The sequence below is a fragment of the Athene cunicularia genome (assembly GCF_003259725.1).
Source record: "Athene cunicularia isolate RWA chromosome 4 unlocalized genomic scaffold, athCun1 chr4_part1, whole genome shotgun sequence".
Taxonomy (NCBI): domain Eukaryota; kingdom Metazoa; phylum Chordata; class Aves; order Strigiformes; family Strigidae; genus Athene; species Athene cunicularia.
In genome coordinates, this window is record NW_020799098.1 from 34,034,870 (window position 1) to 34,055,061 (window position 20,192).

The following is a 20,192-nucleotide window of genomic DNA, read 5'->3' on the forward strand; positions in this document are numbered from 1 at the left end:
CAATGCTCACAGACAATGCTTGAACACAGTTCAAGGTCGTTGTTCCCAGCAGGCAACTAGGAATTGGCTGTCCTGTTTTCAAGCAGAGAGGGAAAAGAGTGACACGTACCTTCAGGGCCAAGGAACACTCTCTCAGCAGTGTAAGTTACAAAAATAAACATGGCTAGAGTTAAAAAGCCAATCTTCCCTACAACACAACCCCCAAGAGACTGTGACTGCCTCTCAGGAGAAATCAAGACAAGAGGTGAACTGCACAACTTGCAACATACTGTAGAAGCCTCCAATTCACTCAAAAATGTGAGACACAAAATCAAATCCTTATCACATAATAACTGGACAGCTGTCTCAGGGTCAGAGTCCAGGGGATTCTGTGGCCCTGGGAGGGGAAAAGACTGACATGGGCATAGCTGGCCACCTAGCCTTTAGCAGGAACCTTGATTTCCCTCAAACCAGCGAGAAGGCTCCTCTCAGGAAAATGTGCAAATCTCCATAGATTATTCGAGTAAAGAAGGTTTTTCTCTCCTATTAAGGCCATTGTACCACACCAAAAAGAACCCTAAAAGGTTATTTGGAAAAGAAAATGTGAATCTGATGCATCATTTTAGTTTTCAGGGCACTCAGCTAGGAGAAAACAACACTAAACTTCAGGCTCTGCTGCCCAGACATCTGATCAGTTACATTTAAGCTCTTGACTGATGCAAAACACCAAAGCAGGCCCTGTCACAGGCACAGGTTTCTGCCTTGTGCCCTGCAGGGTGCCTGCATCTTCCCGCATCTGGATGACTCACTAAGGGTACAGTCACACACAGGTTCCTTTCTTCTCTCCAGTTCTTTGAACCTGAATATTCAAAATACCATTTCAGGAAAGCAAGACAATAGATGTCAGTTCTCTCAAGCAAAGGAGCAATTATGGATGAGGTTTGTGTGTCTGAGAACACCACCCCACCAACCTGTCTTGATGCCAGTTACAAAGGAAAGAACACAAAGCCAACCCTCACGAGAGCCCTCTAGTTTGCACACACAGCCTTCCCTTCCCTTCCCTACCCGACAGCCTAAGCTCCTGTAAGAGAGGCACAACTAAGCAAAATACCTGATTTTTTTCATTTTGTAACTCTCAGTAGCATCTGGTTCTGCCTTGGTTTGCCCTGAGTCCACTCAGAGAAACCCATAGCTGCTTGCTGTGCTGGCGCAACAGCTCATCTGCCTCACAGGGTTGCTCACCATGACGAGACAGCACCAGCAGCAAAGTCCAGATTCATTTAAAAGCCTTCCCTCTCCCTCCAGCCTTTATTCTCCTGTTCTGCAGGGATGTACAATCTGTTCATCTCACCAAGGTATTGCACGGGTTTTGCTTTCCTTTGGGAACAGCGCAGCCCTGTTGCCTTGCTCCCTTCTCAATCCATCTCTGCTGTTCATCTCCCCTTGGGCAGCTTCCCAGAGCTGTAGGAAATCACATTATTCCCATCAGAGAGTGGGCCAGAACGGGACAGGCGTTGCCATGTGCCACAGAGGTGGCAGGTGAGGCTCTTGAGTGATAAAACAGGGTCAAAGTTTCTTGTTGCAGTCAGGCCCTGGGCTGTGCCTTCAAACTCCTAAAATTCACTGCTGCCTGTGTGTCCTTCTCCATTTCATGGTCTCACATAGGAACAGCATCAGCAGTAAGTGGTACCTGACCTTGCTGTCAGTGCAAATCAGGGAGGGAGCCGCTGAAACACCTCCACGTTTTCAACTCTTGAATGGTCTGTGGAGGTAGAGACAAAAGCTCCCTGGGAGAGAAAAATACTTCAGTGCAATACCATATTTTCAAGGTCAGTCATGAAGTTTCAAAACACTATTTTATGAAAACAAAATTAAAGATGTAGCAATATACACAATTCACTCCCTTGTCAACAAAGACAAAACTGCTATTGAAATCTATCACAGTAAGCTCTACCAAATGCTAAGTACTTTTGTGTTGAACATGCCATTTGAAACTTTTAGGGTAAAATAGAATCCTGAAAAATTCCCTGAAACAAGGAGTAAACTAAGTACTCTCTGATCAGCTACTTGTCGCATGGCTTGAACAGCTGCAATCACTTTGTCTCCTTAAGGGTTACCCAAGCAGTAGCCAAGCACCACACAAGTCTGGGCACTAGTCACTGAAGTCATATGGGGTACACGGGTCGAACCTTATTTTGGATCCACAGTACAGAAAAAAAAGGAAGGGTCACTTCCAGTGTGCTCAGTCTGACTGCAGCCAACCAGCACAAATGACATAATACAGGCATTTTGATCATAAATATGACAAATTATATATGTATACATTGTGATGCACAAAGTGTTGGTTTGGTTATTTTTTCTTAGACACTTTTAAAGTATCCTAGCTATAATGCTTTACAGAACAGGATTTTTTTTCTTAGTGTGTTTTGTTTTTTTTTTTTTTATTTTCAATATATAAGAATAATCAGAGATTAAACAAGCATCAGAGATGTTACAAAGCTTTTCCCACCTCCTGAGTCAGAATTCCATAATTTTCTTTCAAGACACTCCAATAAGATTTCCTAATTCAATTCATATGAAACAAGAACAGCAAACCAAATACCATGACTACATGGTTTTCTGTAAGGAGTTTTATGTTTGCATTAGAGGTTATAAGAGATACAGCGAAGAGAAAGAACATAGTCTGAGGTTTAAAATAAACCAAGAATGGTCACAGGGCAATAAATGGCACAAAAAGCAATATGTCAAAAGGAAGACAGAAAAAGAAATGCCAACAGAAACACAGTATACTTTGCTTAAAAGTAAAGACTGAACTTGACAATGCTGAAAATAAATTTGACAGCCTTAGACAAGAAATGTAAGATGACCTCAGCTACACCGACTTAAATAAGCAGTTGTAAACAGATGGCCAAAAGAAAAAGAATCTGGGTACTTTCAAGTATAAAGTATTTCTGGGACTGTAGAGATAGTGTTGCTGATTATGAACAAAGTCTAAAGAATCAAACTAGATGTTGCAATGTAAAAAATGCCAAACATTAGCTTCAGAAAACTCCCTAAAACGTGTTATCTTAGTCTAAACACAAAAATATCTGTCACTGAGTAGGATATCCAACCTTAATAACTGAAAGTCAGAGAAAACAAAAACTAAGGGAGTCACTGTAATTAAACTCCTTGGTCACCCTTGGTACAGTAGTAAAGTGGATATATTTGAATGACAATGGAAATTTTATCACATATACTGACTCTTTCTGCAACTGTATTAATGCAGAAAAATCACATAGTAACATTAGAAGTAATTATATAGTCTTTTTTAAATAAAAATATTGATTCTGAATAAAGCAGACTAATTGCTAGCAATTTACAGTGGAGGGGAGGCTCTTGGAGCTCTGTTATACATATCCTCAGCTATGAGGTACATTAACTATATTGTTAAACCTCCACATAAAATCTCCTTTGCAATGATTTCAGTGGGTAGTTTTCTTAAGCAGCACTTTGTTTTCTTTTGAAACTGCAGGTATACTCAAGTGTTTCTTCTGTGCATGTTTGTTACACCGGTAACAAACTCATCACCAATGACTCATCCTGCAAGTGATTTTTACTTCAGCCTCTCTAGGCAAACCCAGCCCTATGTTCCAAATGGAAAATACAAGGGAATAATCCGTTAGGAAATAGAGTGGATGTACTCTGATGTCATTCTTTGCCTTGCAAGGCATAACCTCACATTCATTCACCAGGATTAAAGGTTATTAATCTCTTTTTTGCATTATCTGTATCTTACTGCACAAAAATATTCCTCTGAACATAGAACAAAATTTCCTCTTTGTGGTCAGAGCCATGCAATTATATATATACCTCTAATGTCTAAATTCTTAGTCATGTTCATTTCTAGTTCCCCAGAAAATAGGATAAACATCTGTGGCATTAGTATCTATTATATACCTTTTAAAAAATAATTTCCCACTGATTTGGTGAATGGAGTTAAATCCAGCTGGCAGCCGGTCACGAGTGGTGTCCCCCAGGGCTCGGTTTTGGGGCCACTCCTGTTTAACATCTTTATTGATGATCTAGACGAGGGGATCGAGTGCACCCTCAGTCAGTTTGCAGATGACACCCAGTTGGGTGGGAGTGTTGATCTGCTCGAGGGTAGGGAGGCTCTGCAGAGAGACCTGGACAGGCTGGAGCCATGGGCTGAGCCCAACTGGAGGAGTTTCGCAGCGCTACAGGCTTGGGGAGGAGTGGCTGGAGAGCTGCCAGTCGGAGAGGGACCTGGGGGGGTTGATTGACAGCTGGCTGAACAGGAGCCAGCAGTGTGCCCAGGGGGCCAAGAAGGCCAATGGCATCCTGGCTTGTGTCAGCAATAGCGTGACCAGCAGGGACAGGGAAGGGATCTGACCCCTGTACTCAGCACTGGTGAGGCCGCACCTCGATTCCTGTGTTCAGTTTTGGGCCCCTCACTACAAAAAGGACATTGAATGACTCAAGCGTGTCCAGAGAAGGGCAACGGAGCTGGTGCAGGGTCTGGAGCACAGGTCGTACGGGGAGCGGCTGAGGGAACTGGGGGTGTTTAGTCTGGAGAAGAGGAGGCTGAGGGGAGACCTCATCGCCCTCTACAGCTCCCTGAAAGGAGGTTGCAGAGAGCTGGGGATGAGCCTCTTTAACCAAGTAACAAGCGATAGGACAAGAGGTAATGGCCTGTAATGGTTTAGGCTCTGCCGGGACCGGAGAGCACATTGCCGATGCCCCTCCCTCACCCTCAGCTGGTCGGGCTGGCAGTGAGGCACAAACCTGGGCTAAAATAAGAAGAAATTTAATACAACAGTGTGATAAAACAATCTGAACAACAACAGTAGCAATGATAACAACAATAAACAGCAATAACAATTAACAAGACAAACGATATACAGAGAAATACCGCAAAATGGTCACGGAAACAGATTCCCGCCACCAAGCCCACCAAAGAGCAAAGTAAAAAAGGTTCCACCCCTGGACGTGACGTCAGCATGGTATGAATAACCCAGCTGGAGATCCCTTCCCCCTCTCTCTCTGCTAGGGAAACCTAACCCTATCCTAGTTGAACCAGGACATGGCCTCAAGTTGCACCAGGGGAGGTTCAGACTAAATATTAGGAAGCATTTCTTTACAGAACGGGTTGTTAGGCGTTGGAATGGGCTGCTCAGGGAGGTGTTGGAGTCCCCATCCCTGAAGGTGTTTAAGAGTCGGGTTGACATAGCGCTGAGGGATATGGTGTAGTTGGGAACTGTCAATGTTAGGTCATTGGTTGGACTGGATGATCTTCAAGGTCTTTTCCAACCTAGATGATCCTGTGATTATGTCCATTCAATCACTGACTAAAAATTACAGCCAGATTTACCTTAAAAAAACAACCCCCAAACAGGTTTAAAGAAATAATCTTTTCTCTTGGAATATTTTACGAAATATCCTTCTATTTCTTAAATAACCATTTACAAAACCCAACCCACCTCCCACTTCACTCTTTTTTAATTTCTTTCTTCCTCTTCCCAGTCCTTTTCTTTTTTTACTTGTCTGCTGTTCTTCAGGGATAACTGTCACTGATCAAATTCTGCCCTGATTTAAACTTTGGGTGGCCCTGCCACTTTTTAATCAGGATATAGAGCAGGACCATCGCAATTCTACAGAACTTGCAGGGAAAAGCCTGCCCTGTGGAGTGACTTGCACAAAAAACAGATGCTGGGGAAAGGGAGGGGGATGTGCAAAAATCACCCTTCTTTTTCTTCCTGTAGTAAAGGCTACTTTCTTAGATTCTACAGTAAAGATCAGCATCAAATATGTCTTTATGTCCTTTGGTCAGTATGCAGCAAACATTTAGATACCTGCTTAACCTTAAGCACACAATTTTCCAACAGAGTGCTTTACTTAAATTGATTCCTCACTGTCCTACTCTTGCATAAATAATCTTAATTACTTGAGTTGCATTACAAGTGCATGTATCAGTACTGGCTGAGATACCATGTACTTAGCTTTTTGGAAACTGCCATTTCTTACCACAATAATTTTCATGGAAAATTACAAAATTAAACAACTTGCCATTTATATTGCAGCCTATGAATTATTAAACTTTAATTACAGTTGCTTTAGTTTTTTAATCATTCAAGTCAACATTTATAAAGTGTTACATATATTTTGAATATTCATCTATTGATGGTTCAAATTAGCACTAAGCCAGTCTTCCCCAGCACTTTATGAATTTTAGAGCATTCATACCAGAAACAACACAGAGGTCATCACTGTTAAATCCTTTGTGCCTATAACTGAGAAAACAGCATGATGCTTCTTCATGAGGGAAGTTTCAGACAGTTCTCATGTAGGGAAAAGAGGCATAAAATTTTCCATTATTTTTCTCTCTGATGCAGGGACAGAAAAAATCCTGGCTAGAAAATGCTTTTTGCCAGCTTTTGTCAGCGCTGGATTATATACTGAACATGCTTTGATCTTCACAGCAAAATGTCACGTTTGCTTTCCTTCCTAATATGCAGGAAGTAGCACTCTGGCCACCTAGGGAACAAACAACGAAGCTTCTTTTTCTAAGAAAGTCAACTAAAGCTGGTTTTAGACCATACAAGGCTTAAAAATAGTCAGATAAAACAAGAATTTCAAAACCTCAAGCTTAAGTTTCTTCTTGATTCTGGCATTGTGTCAGCTTTATCTGCTAAAACCTGTCCATTTTTGTTGCAAATCCTTATGTTTCATTTGATCCTCACCTCTCTATCCAGCTGGAAGCCAGAGCACCATTTGATCTGGTGTTAGAGAGAGTAGAGCTGCCACAGAGAGCTCTGTTTCCCCAGGTAAAGTCCTGTGTCAAAATTTCAGCTCCAGTAGAAGGTAGGATTTCAACTCTAGCATGACTATCTTCTCCCTTGTTACAGAAGAAATCCTGTATATATTAATGGTTCAATATCTCCAAGTCAATCACCCCCACATCTTAAGTACTTCCCAATACTTCAAGCTGTGTACAAATGTACTTTCTTTACTACCTTTTGTGTAATATTATTTCCAGACAGTGACCAGCAATCTAGATGCACTCAATATGCAAGTTTGCAATATTTAACATACATTGTATTAACACCACACAGTAGGACAAAGGTGTCCTCAAAGGTTAGAACTCTCTCCTCTCTGTTATGAAGCATCCAGAGATATAGCAAGGAATAAAACAGAACAAAAAGATGCTGAATTCAGAGCCTTGGAGAGGAGGTGAGAAGGAGCATTTAATACAAGGAAAGGTTCAGAGATCTTTGTGCTGTGAGCTATGCTGCTCACAAAGGTCTAAGCTACACTCCCTTTGAAACTCAATTATGTGGTCAGTCCTGAAAGCAACTAGTCTGAAAACTGTGATGTTAGTCCAGACAATTTTAGATTTACTAAGCTGAGTGGCTGAGAGTCACAGAGTTTACTTTTCCTAAGATCTCCAGGTCATGGCTCCTCAAGACTGCTAAAGTAAAAGCTGTGGGATTCACCTACTCTTCTCTTGTGCTTTGTTGTGAGAAAAATGAAAGATGCAATATAACACAGAGTCTGGAGCTCCATCTAAAATCCAAGGAAGGACTCAATGTAAATTTTTACAGTCACTTTTCCTTGCCAAAAAACCTCCACTGTAAAACCAGTATTTAAAGTCCTTCCTTGCTGATTCTCAAAAATGGAGCAGTTCATTATCCAAGCTACTGCAGTTGCTTGAGAAAATGTGTTACTTGCTCGGTCCTGACACAACTAGTCCAAGTGGCAGACACTTCACATCCCTGGTGTAGCAGTTGAGACAGGCTGAGTTCAATTGAATAAAATGGTAGCTCCTCTGGTATTAACACTTTAGCTGTGCTTGTGAGGTATGAAATAAATCTAAAGCTGTTTCATCAAACTGTGAACAGAAACAGGACTTCCACGGTTACTGGGACATTGGATTTTTTTCCCACAAAGAAAGTAAGAAATAAGAAAATTCCCAATAAGAAATAAGAAATGCCCAATAAGTAAATTCTTATTACAAAATGAACTGTCTTCTTTCTCTTCAAATATTAACTAAAGACTTCACAAATTATGAGCCTTGATATTAAACTGAATTTATGATTCCCAGGGAATTGAAATCAGTCATAAAATAGATTTGAAGATGACACACTTTAAGCTGAATGCATCCATAGCCATTACAGGCTTGTGAAAAATAACACCATCTTTCTTTCACTTCAGGAAAACACTGAAAAATAAAATATTTGAGACTGTAGGAACACAATTTCCTCAGTTTCAATAGAAAAAATTATAAATTCTACAGATTTAGGAGTTTAAATACTTGTAGAAATGCTTAAAATGTTATTAAAATGGCACTAAAAAGCAAGCAGAAACACTGTAAGACAGAAAAAATCTTCCCCTAAACTCATGCCCTGCTTATATTCAATATCTCTCTAAGCTTCATTCACTAGAATTCCTATTCTTGCACAAAATCCAATGGGAGATAATACCATAACACAAGATGTGAGTGCAGTGTTGTTATCTGTTCAAACTCAGAGATAAGAACATAAAAAGCATAGCAGATCAAGACACAGGCAAGGGCCTTAAGGTTTTCTGATTCATTCCTGCAATGCCCTTACTTATATCATGTAGCTTGAGGTGACAGAGACAGCCCTACTCTGACAATGTTTAATGATATGGGAACCCTTCCAAGAAGGTCAAGTCTCTGTGAAAGGTCAGCAGCTTCCCTCAGTGACTTATGCTTTTGGATCCAGCTGGCTTTTTTTCATATTTTGTGGAAAATGAAACATATTTGATTTACCAAAGAAACTTGCTAAATTTGCACTGAAGTTTGGCCTGAATATTATTTTAAGTTTAGTTCATCTGCCAAGGGATAAACCCAATTATTCATACAGCTTTACTGAAAGCAGTTTTGTTGTCACCCTAATATATGATTAACTCCAAAAATAAAAAAATTGTATTTTTCCCTCAGTCCCAAAGATCAGACATAACCCCCACATTTTATAAGAAATGTGCACATCTTTGATTCATGAGTGATTTCCAGGATAATATATTTCTGTTTTACACAGTGACTAAGTACTTTAAATATAAGTAACTGAAGTAACAGCCAGTTACCAGAAGAACAATTTTCAGACAATAATCACCCCAATTCTGACCTCTCAAATTTTCATTCACCACTTACATAACCCCAAACCCACCCAGACCTCCTGTTACCTATTTTTTTCATGCCTCTGTCTTCTTGTTTCCATCTCAGCACTACCCCTCGATGCTGCTCATGACACAGCCTCCATCATGGAGAAGAGGCTGCACAGCAGAGCAGGACCTTGAACCAGAACTGCAGAACTGGGCTTCCACAGATGTTTACCAGAACCTTTTAAAGAAAATTCTAGGAGAAAAAAATTCTAACTAAATATCACAAAATATTAGAAGGAAAAGTATGTTTTATGCCCATCACATTTTCTTTCACTTCTACTAAACCACCCCCTTCTCTCCCAATCCTAAATTCCTCCTCCTCCCTTTCATTGTATATATGTTTAACACAGTTTGGTCCTACTTAGCTTGGTATTTGGTCACTCTGTGTCATATTAAAAAGAGTTGATATACCTGAAAATCTGTTCAGACTTTTCAAGTAGATCTGTTCATTCAACAATGTCTATCAGATCATCTTACAAATTTCACCTCTTTTACATTATCATTACATTTACATTTTATATTATGTATAAGTTGTAAATAAGAGACAGGGGCAGGAATCAAAAACTTCCTTCTGCCTCCTACTAACCAAGGGAGAGAAGCTTCTCATCTCTTCACACTCTCTGCTTCATAGTAACCAGCTGCAAGGAGCAAGAGACAGCATTTCTCCTGTCACATGTTAAGGATGTTCCTCACAGAAATAGGACACATGCTTTTGAATACCTTCTGACTAGGAGTACATGGACCCCAATTCCCATTTCCAGATGTGTGATCTGATCACAAGGTTGTTACCTATCACTGCCACTACGAGAAGAAGCAGCAAGCACAGTTCGTGACCAGGAAATTTCTAATGGGAGTTTGTCTCCACAGACAGGCTCTTTAAGGGTGAATTTTTCACGGTTCTTTGATATAAGTTCCTCATGTACATGTCAGTTTTGTGGCACGTGCTCAGACTTGTTAAACCTCAGGCTTGCTAAGGGGCCCTCAGCTTCAATCAGGATAAAGGGGCTTGTAAAGCACTCTGTTTATCAAGGTGTAAGTAATGGGAAATCTGTTCCATCCATTCCTGTGTATGTCATAGAATCATAGAATGGCAGAATGGTTTGTGTTGGAAAGGACCTTAAAGACCTCCTAGTTCCAACCCCCCTGCCATGGGCAGGGACACCTTCCACTAGACCAGGTTGCTCACAGCCCCGTCCAACCTGGCCCTGAACACTGCCAGGGAGGGGGCAGCCACAACCTTTGTGGGCAACCTGTTCCAGTGTCTCACCACCCTCACAGTAAACCTTATAACTAATCTAAATCTGCCCTCTTTTTTTAAAACCATTACTCCTTGTCCTATTACTACATTCCTTGATAAAGCACCCCTCCCCATCTTTCCTGTAGGCCCCCTTTAAGTACTGGGTTGCCCCAGAGCCTTCTCTTCTCCAGGCTGAACCACCCCAACTCTTTCAGCCTGTCCTCACAGGGGAGGTGCAACCTTGTGACTCTCCTCTGGACCCGCTCAAGCGGGTCCATGTCCTTCTTATGTTGGGGGCCCAGAGATGGGCACAGTACTGCAGGAGGGTCTCATGAGAGTGGAGCAGAGGGGGAGAATCACCTCCCTCAATCTGCTACTCTCACTTCTCTTGATGCAGCCCATTATATGGTTGGCTTTCTGGGCTGCAAGTGTACATTACTGGCTCATAGTCAACTTTTTTTTTTTACATCTGCTATTACTCTCAAGTCCTCATGGGTGCTCTCAATCCATTCATTGCTCAACCTGTATTTGTGACAGGGATTGCTTGGACCCATATGCAGAACCTTGCACTTGGCTTTGTTGAACTTACGAGTTTTGCACGGACCCACCTCTTAAGCCTGTCCAGGTCCCTCTGGATGGCATCCCTTCCCTCCACCGTGTTGACCATACCACACAGCTTGGTTTTGTCAGCAGATTTGTTGAGGGTGCACTTGGGCAGTATTCTTGTATGTGCAGTCTCACAGTTTGAGCTTCTCAGTGCGATGCTTATTTTCCTGTAAAGCATTTTACTGAGTGTTCATTCATCAGCTGTCTTTGCAACTCATCAACATCTTTCACAAACACACCAGTGACCTTTTTTATTGTAATAAATAGTAGGAAAGTTTTGTTTCTCAGTGAAAAATTGCAAGGGTACATCTTTCTTATGCCTGTTACACTTTCAAGAAGCTATTTACCGATCAGGGCTATCAAGGTGGATTGGTTAAGGGCTTTAGATTACTAATGCTTAAATGAAACACTCAGTTTCAGCCACATAGATTAAATCCAGCTGAATTTGAGACTTCAGAATCATAACCTGTTTTCTTAGGTTTGTTTATATAAATTATAATCTTTATTATAGTCAAAAAGCCATCTATTAATAAATGCACAGAATGCATCCCACAGCAAGTGTGATCTATTATTGGCAATTCTCACAGTCTGAATCACAGGTGTCTCAGTATATGGTGTTCCTCTGAAAGCTGGAGCCCTGGTGTAAGAACTGCTTCCATAAAAACAACGAACAAGTACTGCTTAGCACTCAGAGTTACCAGCTAAACACATAAACACAAACATAAAAAAGATTGCAAATTAACCAAATTCTAAATGAAAAAAAATAGTATTTTATTTTAAACCTCAGTATTTTGGCATTATTCTTCCCTTGTGCTAAGAAATGAAAGAATCATTTGCCTTATTTTTAGCCTGTCCTAATCTGCCATTCTGTAGGATTATGAAAAAGTACATTATTTTAAGCCTTGAAAATCACGCTTATCCAAGCTTAAATTTTCTACTCTAGGTAGTCAAGGACTTCCTACATACCGAAGAGTCACTTCAGGAAATCTGGTGATTTCAAGCTAAAACAGGCTCCAGAAACATTTAACAAATCAAGAAAGGCTGAAAAAAAACGCAGTTCTTCATATATTTTATCCCTATCAATTTCAATTAAAATTTGGGCAAAATGCAAACAACTCTCGATATTTTAAATTTGTAACTGTCTGCTTCTTTCACTATCAAAGCTAGGAGCCCAGGGAGCAATAGACAGTAAAAAGGAAAGAAAGTCTGCTTTCCTGTGTGTATATGTGACTAGATAGCTGGATGAATAAAACTATTCTTTTCTAAATAACCATGTTTAATTGTAATTGAGATATGACCCCACATTTGGGATCACATAAAATGTAAATTCATTAGTGGAAGGACAGCTTTTTGTACTGTGTAGCTGGGTAAGATTCAAACAAAGTAATTGCACAATCTCTATTTCCAAGGATTTGTAAGAGAAACATTTCTAATAGTGAGAATTAAATTATCACACTAAGAATTGCTATCTGGATTCCTATCTCATGATCAGAAAGACTTTGAAAAAAACCAGGCTGCTTAGTTCATGATTGGCAGATGCAAGACTTTGGACTTTATATACAAAAACAAACACTCACATGAGCAAACATAAAACTAAAAACCTGTACAGAACCTTTTTTTCAGTGCTTCTTATAGCTGCTGTTTGTCCACAGCTCTTATCTGACAGAAAGAACAACAGCAAACACACATATAATCCATTGTTTGTTGTGAAAAACCTCGGGTTTGGATTTTATGGTTTTGGTACATGTAGATTTATATAAAGATAACAAAGTACATCAAATACATCCTTTGGAATAATTTCAATTTCCAGCACTGGCATCCAATGTTTTTTGCATTATCATTTGTCTCTCTCATTATTGTGTTGATGCTAGAGAAGGGAAGGGAACTCAGCACTGCATCCTGTGTGCCTGTACAAATGTCACCAGGATGTCAGACATGCTGCAAGCTACAGGATTGTGTAGGGAAGGAGGGGAAATCAGGAGAGGTGCCAGTCTTTTTTCCAATGTTCATGTGATTGCCTCTGCAATTTTTCTGGGAAAGAAGTTACTCAAAAAGATTTTCTTTTTTAGCACTGTAGTGGTAAATCTTTCCTCAAAAAATAAAATCCTCTTTGTAGAACTGAGAAAAGGTGGAGACTTTTTGATAAAAAACACAACTTTTTTAAAAAAAATATTAAGTAATTTCCAAATCTGAAAGATGCAGACCGAATTGGTTGGCTTCTGGGGAGGATGGGAGAGATGAGACAAAGATGGGGATAGGAGATATTAGGAGTGTGGCCTTGATAAAATAAAAGGGGGAGAGGGTGGGAAGTACTTTCACTGAGAAAACTAAATAGCTGTAAAATATAGCATACCTTGAAGTTATAACTTGTATCATGTGTCACATGGCTGTTTCTACGTTTACTCAAGTATTTACAATCATTTTCTGTGAAAAGTAATCAGGCTTCAAAATGCCTTTGAAATACTCTTGAAAAGTAAACAGGCATAAATAGGGCATACAAAATCAGTAGGTAGTTAAAACTCAGTCTGGTATTAATATATAATATATTTAAGAAAGATCCCTATATTCAAATAGTTTAAAGACCAATAATTTATGCTTCAGGTCTTTTTACTGAGGTGGTTATTTCCAAGGCATCTATCAAAGGAAGATAGTTTTAAACAAGACATTACTACAGTGCTAAAACCACTATTCAAAATGCAGGTTTTAAGAATATAGAATATCTGTCCCGAGTTTTTACAGACTAAGCCACTATTCCAGTGAAGTTTAAAAGATAATCACTTGATAACTCCCATAGTCCTGTAACCAAATAAATCTTTAGGGGTTGCTTTTAGTATTATAAATATTAAATTTCTGAATTTTATTATTAATTACCATTAAGCATGCGTAGTGAAATGTATTCACCAAAAGTCCTCAAAAACATCCATGTTTCACAATCTTACCTTCTAAAACTAATTTCAGTGCTGCTAACTCTCATTAAATTACCAGAAGTCTCATAAATATTTTTTTGGATGTGTCTCTTTAGTGCACAGACTTCTTTAGGTATAAGAACATGTAAAGGACAAGCCTGTAAAGTAAGTATTACATCAGAGCTGAGGGTCCCACAAGCACCTCCAAGCTCCCATATTTAGAAAGCACAGCAAAGGTTCAGCCTGTGTCAAGGTGAGACCTGAGGAATAACCCTCCCACCCACTCAGGACATAGTCCTAGTCTCAGATCCAAGGAATCTGTCTTATTCAATGTTTCTTCATTCTTTCAACATCTCAAGGCTGTTTTGCAGACAGGAATGGGAAGGAAAATTCTTCAAAAGAGACTGCAAGTAAAGGTAGATGAAGAGAATGTAAATGTTGCCCTGGCTGAAATAAAGCTGGGATAGTCCAAGTTGGCATCTGTATATTTCAAAAAAGTGCCAGAGTAATCACGAACAATAGTGCTCTTTATTGTGCTTTCTTGAACTTTGAACATCCATCAGTAAAGTATAATTTGTACTGTGTCATGGTTTAACCCCAGCCAGCAAGTAGGCACCATGTAGCCACTCACTGACTCCTCCCCCGATGGTGCAATGGGGAGGAGAATAGAAAAAAAAAAAGTAAAACTTGTGGCTTGAGATAAGACCAGTTCATAATTAAAATTAAATATAAAATATTGAATGATATAATAATAAATATAATAATACCTGCAATGGAAAATAATATAACAAAAAGAGAGAGAAATAAAACCCAGGAAAAGACAAGTGATGCACAGTGCAACTGCTCACAATCTGCTGACTGATGCCTGAGCAGTGATCGGCCCCTCCTGGCCAACTACCCCAGTTTATATACTGACCATGACGTTCTATGGTACGGAATAGCCCTTTGGCTAGTTTGGTCAGCTGTCAGGGACACTCTCCCTTCCATCTTCTTGTGCACCTGCTCACTGTCAGAGCCTGGGAAACTGAAAAATCCTTAATTTAGGATAAGCACTACTTAGTAACTAAAACATCAGTGTGTTATCAACATATTCTCACTCTAAATCCAAAACACAGCACTACCAATTACTACAAAGAAAATTATCCCAGCCAAAATCAGGACACACTGCTACTCCTCCATTTTCTCTTTGTATTATATATTTCTATATATTATAGTGTTGATGGACAGAATAGGGCCTTTGAATTTCCTCTCTTTTTAAAGCATTTGTTTTTCTCATGCTTATGGAATAGTTAAAAGTCCAAAAGTCAGAAGTACTTAATTTTCTCCTATTCTTTGTCTTATACGTTTGCATGTTTCAACTGCCAAAGTATATTTAGCTCTCCCAATCTATCCCCATTCTTTTTTCTCATCAGCATTTTTTTTGCATGTTCTTTCATCAATCCTCCTTTGAGTCATAAATTTGAATATTCTCTATGGTTTAAAATTGCACTGGAAGGGACAGTCTTTCTGTTTACCACCAGCAAATCCTCCAGTTTTTTCTAACTCCTTCTCTGATGTCAAGGAGGCCCTGCTGACATCCTGTTTTATCTTTAACAAATAATTATTCCAGCAGATAATAAAGATTTTTGCTACACTTTACTTTCTCTGTAAAAAGTCATACAGTGGTGGGAAAGAAACTTAACCTTTCTGGTATAAAGAACATTTCTGATAACACAAAAGATGGTCTTTGAGGTGAAAGTGCTGGTGCCAGGAGACAAAGTGATGATAAATAAAAGCTTAGAAGACTGAAAGGTTATTTAATGTGGCTATCCAGGCTCATATTCTTACAACAGCATGCAATATAGAGTGAAGGAAGAGTTTATCAGAGACCACAATGGCTTATGAATCCTATTTACCAAATAAAAACCATGTAGTCAAAGCTGAGACCTGACGGACACACTGAGAATTTGACTTTCCGCATACATCACTCAGGTGTGGGGTTTTTTGTTTGTGTTTTTTTGGTTGTTTTTTTTTTTTTTTTTCTTTGTGTGTCCTATTTGCTGAGGCATTTACAGAATTATTTCAATGCCTGCACATGATGGAAAAAAATTCAGGGCTCATGCTAATGTTTTAGAACTAAAGCATGGGGGCTTGTAATGATGAAAAACATGATGTTAGAAATAATAACAGGTGTAGCACTTTTACTGATGGACCATCAGAAATAAGACTGACAAAATGAATACTTTTTTAAAAAGGAAACTGGAATTCTAGGTGTTATGCCTATATTGCCTGCCAAGCCTGGACCTAACACTGTGTTTGAGGCCCAAATCACCTGCCATGTAGATATGGTCAAGCAGATGCTATTCTCATGTTTGAGTTTCATGTGATCAGTGCAGAGCACTTGGATCTCTTCTGCCTTTGAACATGTGGATGGCACAGGCACATGAATGTTTGAACCAAGTCCACTACTATACATTTACCCCATCAATCCCTGCAGTGGCATCTCAGAGCTAATGCCAGACAGACAGCAGTTCTGCAAAGGGCTTTTTATGAGGGTCAGCTGTCAAAAGCATCACCATCTGCACCTTCAGTGCTTCAGTTCTCAAGCAGGCTGTAAGATAACCAGCAAGCAAGAAGCCTATGCCCATTGATGGGTAGCTGCTTCATGTTATGGCATTTGGAAATTCTGGGCATTTACAACAGTCATGTTGCGAATGAAAATTCAGCATTTCTTGTTATCCCTAAGAGGGACCATATGTATGCCAGATATGCTCACCTGAGACTTATGAATACAACCATAGAAATAAACATTCAAGTAATAATGGAAATTTGCCAAGGTGGATACAAAACAAGATTTGGATGGCATTTTCAAAATATCAAATATTTCCTACACTAGAAAGTACACAGACAGGTGGTCCTTTTTTTTTTTTTTTTTTTTTTTTTTTTTTTTTTCCTTAAGAATAGGAGAGTAGGAGGGTCAAATCCATGCAATTGCTTCAGTCAAAAAAGTAGAATACAATGGACAAAATTAAAAAAAAAAAATAAAATTCACATTTATGATTCAAAAACATTCCAATTTTTTTACTTAGAGTCTTTGTACAAGTAAAGTTACATTTAATCATGAGAAATGAATGAATGCTATCAAAAATTTTCAAAAATAATTAATGTAGTAAAAAAGTATGATTATGTTTTTTCAATGGTTTGATGTATCCAGTAGCCTGGAAAATTAAAACTTTTTAAAATAAAACTGAACTCAAATGTTAAGAAAGCCAACTCCATATCAAACAAATACTTTCTTAATATATTTAATGAAAATATAATAATCTTCTTTAGAAATGTTTGCAGTCTAAAAATAAAGAACGTTCAAAAATTCACTTCATGTTTGCTTACTTTTTGCCTTACTAGTGTAACACAACACCAAAAGCTCTTACAATGTCAAATCTAGAAGACTTACCATGTCCACTAATTTGACTAACATCTCTCTGGGTACTTAGTTTTTACTTAGACAGTTTTTTCTTTGTGCTTCTCATGTGCTTATAAATTTAATAGATGTAGTCCCTCAAAGCAATATTGGTCCACAGCTGTTATAAAGCTGTTTGGGCTGTGCATTCGTTCTACAAATTGTCATAGCCCCTTTTGCTGTCTCTGCCATGCTTAGAAAAGTCTTTGATTCATGGGGAATATTTCATATACTAAATATTAATGAAATGGAAAATGGAATGATCCCAACCAGTCAAAAATATCTGTTGACTATACATAGCAAAGAAGATGCATAAACAACACCTAACATAACAGCAGACCTATTTATTTACAAAACTGATCATAGCATCTGAAACACAAGTCCACTATCCATCTCAGTATAATACTTCCATAAAGTGCCAGCTGCTGTTTTTAATATTGATAGTTTACTGTACATTCTCATCCTATTTCCTAAAAAATAAATAGGTTTTAAAAATATGGACTAGTTATTTTCTGAAAAAGAAACCAACATGCACACATGAAAAACTTGTTTATCATCTACCTTAATCTATCAGTTCCCTCTCACCTACACAGAAATAATTGATTTCACTATAGCATCTCCTATTTTATGACAGTCTAGAAAATTTAGTTGTTTCTTTTGTTCCTGCAATATATCTTAAAGAATTATAATTGCACCTCTATTTGAAACATGATTTTTACCTCATCTAAAGCCCTTCACTGCCCATCCAGCTGGCCTTCAATCATTTGTAATGCTGTAACTAGAGATGAACAAAACAAGAATCAATGTGATAAGAGTTAGCGAAGTGAGCTCTACTCATGGGGTACCCAAGTCAGGTCCAGATATAGATGTCTTCAGATATGGAGCAATGTCCCCCATACGAGATCAAATCCAACAGTAAAGCTTAGTCCATACATAATGACTGGTTCTCTTGTAACACTTAGTACTACTGAGAAATTACACTCTTAAAGGTATACTAAATCCTTTCCATTAAGTTCATAGGGTATAATTAGATTTTTATTAAATAAATCAAATGTCACGTGTTAGCTGTTTCATAAGTAACCTTTTGCACTGCATCAAAGCATACACCAAATATAGGCTGCTTTGATGCCACATATGACTGCGAGTAATAAGGTTCTGAAAGGAATTGAAAAGAAAGCGTCTCACTTACCAGGCAGGCAGGAGTCATTTTGCCGTGGATATCCCTTGTGTTCAGACACCACATTTAGGACACAATAGTTATTTCTCTCTGGTCTTGTCTGCACTAAAGTATTATAGATGGTCATCATGGTGCTGTAAGTGTACCTGTGAAGCACAGCAATTGGGAGTCTCTCCATCAATTAAAGCACAGAAACAGCAGTTGAAGACATTGCTATCATTTCCTAATGTAAATCATCATTATTATTATTATATTATATTATTTTATCTTATTTTATTTTTATTTATTCTGGAGACTTCCCCCAGTCAGGCTAGAGCAAAGAAATGTAGAGAGGCATCATAAGTGATAGTCTTGAAGCAAAGAAAGAATAAGTGACATGTTGCAAATAATCTGCTCTTCCGAGTTTTAATGAGAAGATTACCCAACCCATCTCTTTTCTAAATGTGCTTCTCCCAGGGTAATTTCATCTATATCTGTAAGTCTGGATAGTGCTGGTACAGAGACTTCACTTCTGGAATTGAAAAGTAACACCAAGTCCTGGCGTATCATCTGTCGTCTGTCTACTGAGGCTGCTCAGATTTGGAGTATTTCAGCAGTGTGCATTGACCTTTGAGGAACCAGTATCAGTGACATTTACACAAGTCCGTGCTATAAGTAAAAGGGAATGCAAGAAGTTCAGTTCAGATTTTGCTGGATTTAATTTCTGGTTAAATATTTGGCCTCTATTTTTATTCAGGAGGTTTACCCTTCATTTTGTCTGAAGTTTTATAGCTTTGTCAGTGCCACACACGTGACAGCTGTGAGTCAGATCTCTGAAAATAATGAAAAAAGCTTTAATATCAGGAGAATTTTTGTTCAGAAGAACTGCTTACAAATACTAATGGTAGCTTGTAAACCTCTAGGATGGCCATAGGTGATGTTTCTCAGCTTTTTTCCCTGCAACCACACGAGACAGAAATGTACTTTCTGTGTATAAAGGTGACCTTCCTACTCAGTTCTATGAATCTAGCAGCTGCAGCTTTAAAAGGAATATAAAATACAGAACATTCTGTAGAAAATTTAAAAAATAATCAATACCAACCAAGTACAAAATCTTTATATGTCAGTATTAACTGTACTTACGAGGACACTATGAGTTATTTATTTTACCAATGTTTTTCATTAGGTAGCGCCTGGAGGCTAACTAAAATGAGTTTCCACTGTATTATGCAAAGTAATATAAGAGTTCAGAATCAACAGAAAGAGTTACAAAAGAAGTGATTTTTTTGGATTTCACTCAGTGGATGACAATATCCCAAACTGATGTTCTGCTACCACCTTGAGATGGTTTTCTACTTTTCCTTCCATGCCTCCATAACCCAAGGTAAATGACCATTTACTTTATGTCACACTGAAAAAGTCTTCTTGTGGGCAAAAGGGACTGCACCACCCATGCATATTCAAAATGTGTTGCTAGTCCAGCTAATGTTTTAAGTTTAATAATCCATATTGTCAAATTAACACAGAAAACATCATTAATAATACAGGAAAAATTGTTATAGAAAGAAAATAGCCCTTCCTACTATGTACCCCTTTTCTCTGACATGTGTTTGCCCTTCCCAAGTCCCCTTGGGTCCTATGGTCAATAGTTTTGGTCTTCCTTGAGAGGTACTGGGGCTGTCTCTT

At 38.7% G+C, this 20,192-nt stretch overlaps 1 protein-coding gene across 1 annotated transcript in view; it reads right to left on the reverse strand.

Annotated features, from left to right (window-relative positions):
• The window catches only part of LOC113479233 (coagulation factor XI-like), a 52,785-nt gene that overhangs the window by 8,624 nt on the left and 23,969 nt on the right, over nt 1-20,192 (reverse strand). The window contains 1 exon segment of the mRNA XM_026846987.1: nt 1,675-1,766. Coding sequence (XP_026702788.1) covers nt 1,675-1,766 — 92 coding nt within the window.